Source organism: Echinops telfairi, unplaced genomic scaffold (genome assembly GCF_000313985.2).
Source record: "Echinops telfairi isolate 266 unplaced genomic scaffold, ASM31398v2 ScPeMD7_7467;HRSCAF=8505_1, whole genome shotgun sequence".
Classification (NCBI taxonomy): domain Eukaryota; kingdom Metazoa; phylum Chordata; class Mammalia; order Afrosoricida; family Tenrecidae; genus Echinops; species Echinops telfairi.
In genome coordinates this window covers 22,113,239-22,117,886 of record NW_022111368.1, presented here as the reverse complement: position 1 = coordinate 22,117,886, position 4,648 = coordinate 22,113,239, and the positions used below count along the sequence as shown (strand labels likewise).

General features: G+C 47.6%; 1 protein-coding gene across 1 annotated transcript in view; it reads left to right on the top strand.

The window, feature by feature from the left end:
• Nucleotides 1-194: 194 nt before the first annotated feature.
• Nucleotides 195-4,648, top strand: part of SLC9A2 (solute carrier family 9 member A2) — a 106,660-nt gene continuing 102,206 nt past the window's right edge. The window contains exon 1 of the mRNA XM_004704336.3: nucleotides 195-480. Coding sequence (XP_004704393.1) covers nucleotides 195-480 — 286 coding nt within the window. The remainder of the gene's footprint in view (nucleotides 481-4,648) is intronic.

Genomic DNA, 4,648 nt, shown 5'->3' with positions numbered 1-4,648 from the left:
GCCGGCTCGAAGCTGCGAGCGCACCCTCTGGCTGCGGAGACCAGGCACTGGCCGTGGTGGTGGCGGAGGCGACGGGCGGTCCCTGCTTGTCCCTCACCTCCCAGGGTTGAGCGGGCAGCGCTGCCCCTGCGTGATGCGCTGAGCGCGCCGCACACCGAGCGCTGGGCCCCTTGGCTGCCCCGACAGTGGACCCCATGGAGACCATGGGCACCGGGCGGAGTCCCCGGCCGCTGGCGCCACTGCTGCTCCTGCTGCTCCTCCAGGTGGCCTGGCCGCCAGGGGCCCTGGCGGAGACCCTGCAGGGCGCGCCCAGGACTCTGGGCACCAGCTCGAGCTCGCCCAGCCCTGCGAGCGTCGTGGCGCCCGGAACGACACCTTTCGAGGAGAGTCGGCTACCGGTGTTCACCCTGGATTACCCCCATGTGCAGATCCCCTTCGAGATCACCTTGTGGATCCTGCTGGCGTCGCTGGCCAAGATCGGTGAGCGAGCTGGGCTGACCCCACTTGGTGGGGAATGGGGTGGTCTGAGGAGGAGGACCGAAGAGTTTTGTGTTGGGGTCAGCAAGTTGACCTCTAGGTCTTGGCCATCTCTCCCTGGACCGAGACAGGGGGTGACTTAGAGAGCGGGTTCTACTGGTCCAAAGGGATTCCAGGGAGGGGCAGCTTCATGCTCTGCTTCTTAAGAGGACTAGCTGTGACCTGGCCCTACAGAAGCAGCCCTTGGAAACTAGTGATTTGTGGCTCTCCCTACTTCGAATGATCTGTCTGACACCCGAATGCTGAAGTTGAGACCTGTTTACTGAGGGAGGAGGCCAGTGGGGCGAATTTCATCAGTCTCACCTGAGAGAGGTGCAGGGCGAGCTCTCAGGTGAACACTTTTGCGGTCCTGGATGCTTGAGGAGAGAGAAGCACTTTGGCAGTCACAGGGACCCTGCTCTGTGAGGCTGGCTAATGAACTAGTGCATGGAAAGGGACACCTGAGTGCCTGCAACCTGAACAGGAATGCCCTGCCTCCTCCTTCTTTGGGGCTGAGGCAGTCACTGCCCAGGAAGCGTTTTTTTTTTTTCTTCTTCTTTCCCTAAAGAGGTGACTGAAGTGAGATGCATTTTTAAAAATAATTAACCTATTTTTCAAAACACCTCTAACTCTCATTCAAACAGGAAGACCAAGTACCTCCTTTTTCATCTTCACTCCCGCCCCCGAGCAAACTTTTATATTATGATCTTTGTGCCTTAATGTATTTTTATTCATATTTTCAGATATTTGCATTTCTATTACAATCTATCAGTTGAATGGAATCATTTAGAAAAATTCATTACTCCAAAGGAATTCCTACCTTGTATGCATTTATCCTTTGATAATAGGACAGGGTGAGGCAGGATCCCATAAAGAAGGGAGCGACACATTGCCTGTCCTCCAGGAAGGAGTTTATTGATGCGTAGGAGAGATAGAGTACCCACCTGTGATTATAATACAGGAATGAACGGGCTAAGTAGGGTGAGGAGGTGAGAGTGCATAATATGGCTGAGAGGCAGGGATCACTTCTTTGTGGAGAGCACACATTGAAACTGGGTTTACAAAGATAACTAGGATATGTGGTCGTTTGGAAATGAGAGGGAACAATATTTCAGACAGGAATAAACAAAATTTTACTCCACTGGGAGGAAAGCATGCTTGTTGGTGGTAAACCTGAAGTGCACCTTCAATGTCAGGAAAATTAATTAGCTTCTTTGAGTGGTGACCAAAGGAGGTCCATAATATTTAATTACTGTCAGTCTGTAATTGCCTGGATTTTGACATGGTTCTGTCAGTTGAATGTTCTAATGGTACCTGAGAAATAAGATAATAGGATAAAGGAATAGGAAATGGACTTCCTCATATATCAAGTAAATATGCACATTTAAATAATTCCCTGTCTATAATAATAAACTCAGATGCCATCTCTTCAGGTAGTTCTTACAACAGCAAAGAATATAGGAAAACTCACTGCTGACTCACAGCAATTCACCCCCTCAACCCCACCCCCCATTATACACACATACACACACACACACACACACACACACAGAGGAAAACTCACTGTTGACTCACAGAAATTCACCCCCCCAACCCCCAACCCCATTAGACACACACACACACACACACACACACACACACACACACACACACTGTAACTGTTTATGGGAGTAGATAAGCCCAGTCTTTCTCCCACAGAGCTGCTGGTGGTTTCAAACTGCTGACCATGTGGATCGCATCCCAACTCATAAGCATAAGTCCCTTAGTTCATAAGAGTGGCAACCGAAGCTCAGAGAGTTCCCATGCGTTGCCCACCTGTACACCAAGAGAAGGTGCCAGAGCCAGCCCTCCTATTCTCGCATTTAAACCCTCTCTCTCTTATTCTCTCCAAGCCTCCAGCCTGGTTCTCAAGGAGGACTGGCTTGTGCCCGGGTTTCCATCTCTGCTTCTTTGTTGCCATTTCCATGCCACTACAGTTCTGTCTTCTGTTCATTATTCTTGATTATCTTAATCTGATTAATTGCATTAATAGCAGCCGCTAGTAACCATTTAAGTTCATTATCTCACATTTTCTAAACAACCATCAAAAGCAGGTATGATTACCCCCACCCCCACCCTGTTTCAGAAAAAGGAAATGGAGAAAGGAGGAGATTAACTTGCTTGTGGGTGGTGAGCCAGGATCCCACCCAGGTCTGTCTGAGACCTGTTTTTTCTCTCCCCGCTGCATCTGTCCCGGATGCTTGTTCTATGGCGAGGACTAAGTGAGAATGGACGTGTACAGTGTTCTTAGAATGACGCGAGTCACGTGGCAAGCCCTAGATGGTGACTGGCATCTTCACTAGCAATGGCTGTGGTCATAACAGGAGCAGGAGTGTGCTGAGCAAGTGTGCTGAGTCGGGCACTCCCCTGCCTTTTCCACTGGCCAGGGCTGCCTCCCATGTCTCCTCGCTTGTGTCTCACTCAGGGTTCGCCTGCTGTGGGCTGCCTTTTCTTACTGGATCTCTTGGCGACCTTCATTGATTCATTGTACTTAGTAGTATTTTGTTGAAAGGCATCTGTGCTTGTGTAGAGATTTCACCGGGTGGATTTTTTACTTTAAAAATGCACAACTTACTTTGTTGTTGCTTAAAACATACACAGCAAAACACTCATTCAAGTTTCTCCACGCACAGTGCAGTGACACTGATGACGATCTTTGAGTTGGGCCAGCACTCTCGCCCATCAATGTCAACTCACCGCCCTGAAATGTCCTCGCAAGTGTAGTTATTGCCCTTTTAGCAGTCTCCTTACACCAATTGTGACACCAGGGGGTGTCAAAATGTTTGTTGAAAAATGGAATGAAGTGAAAAATGGCATTTTCCTGGCAACGATTGGAAACTCCCTGGTGTTCCCTGGCCCACTTCTGTTCTACTTGTCACCGTTGCTGGCCTGTTCTTAGACTGACTGTGATTCACTATGTGCTGTCCTATGGTGCTGGTCCACCTGCTTCCTGCGCATTCTGAACGTCTTCTGCTTCTATTTACTGTTTCCTCTGAACTCCTCACACCTGAGGAGACAGGTCTGGGCTGGGGGTTCCTTCCTTCTGGCCAGAGTGCCCTTAGAGCAGCCAAGTGGGGACTACCATGGATGGAGCCAGTGTTGTTTTAGAATCTAAAAGCCAGTACTTAGAGTATCTCTGTAGGTATTTCCTGTCTGTAGCTCAGCACTGTCCTCATGCTGCAACTCTGTTTCTAAATTATCTGGAATTGCCAAGAGATCTCTTCCCCTGTTCAAGGTCCCAGTCTCTTGGAACTCTGAGCTTTCTGTTTGGCTTTGGAGGGAGGTTGCTTGGTAGTATGGGACGTTCTTACAACTCATGAACAGTCATCAAGTCATCTGGATTCAATTTTAACGTTGGCATTGGTGAAGACATTATTAATGAGACTTGGTGGCACTGTGGGTTGGGTCTTGGTCTGCTAACCACAAGGCCGGTGGTTCAAATGGACCAGCAACTCTGAGGGAGAAATAGGAGGCTGCCTGCTTTAATACACACACACACACACACACACACACACACACACATACACACACATATATTCGTAGAGGCTTTATTTAGGGTCGCTGTGATTTGGAATTGACTGAGGGCAGTGGGTTTGTATTTTGGACATTATGTGACTTGATTTGCTAGTATTTAGGAAAGGGAATGAATTGAGCTACTCCTGAGGTATGAGGTAACCGAAAGGTTAATTAATGCAAGATGCATAGTGTATATTTAAGATGCTTTTATGACATGTGTCTATTAGACTTGAACTTATTTGTCCCAGAGAACATGGCGAAACCATTAGCAGAGATGAATCTAAACAAGGATAGCAGGCTGCTCAAGACTGAAGGTGCTTAATGACATTTGTGAAAGGTTCAAATAATACCTAATGATGACTTCTGAATAGTTTTCAAGATGACAGAGCAACCTGATTTTTTTTAATAGTACAATCAGAGGTGAGAAAGTCTATCTTTTTAGTGTGATATTAAAGAATTTATTGCTTTAACGATACCTTTCTTGAAGTATTGAAGGATTTGATTTGTCATTGCTTTACCTGATTATCAGGGGGAATCCACTTTCTCGTTATTTGGTCAAGGAAACAGTTCTGTAGTT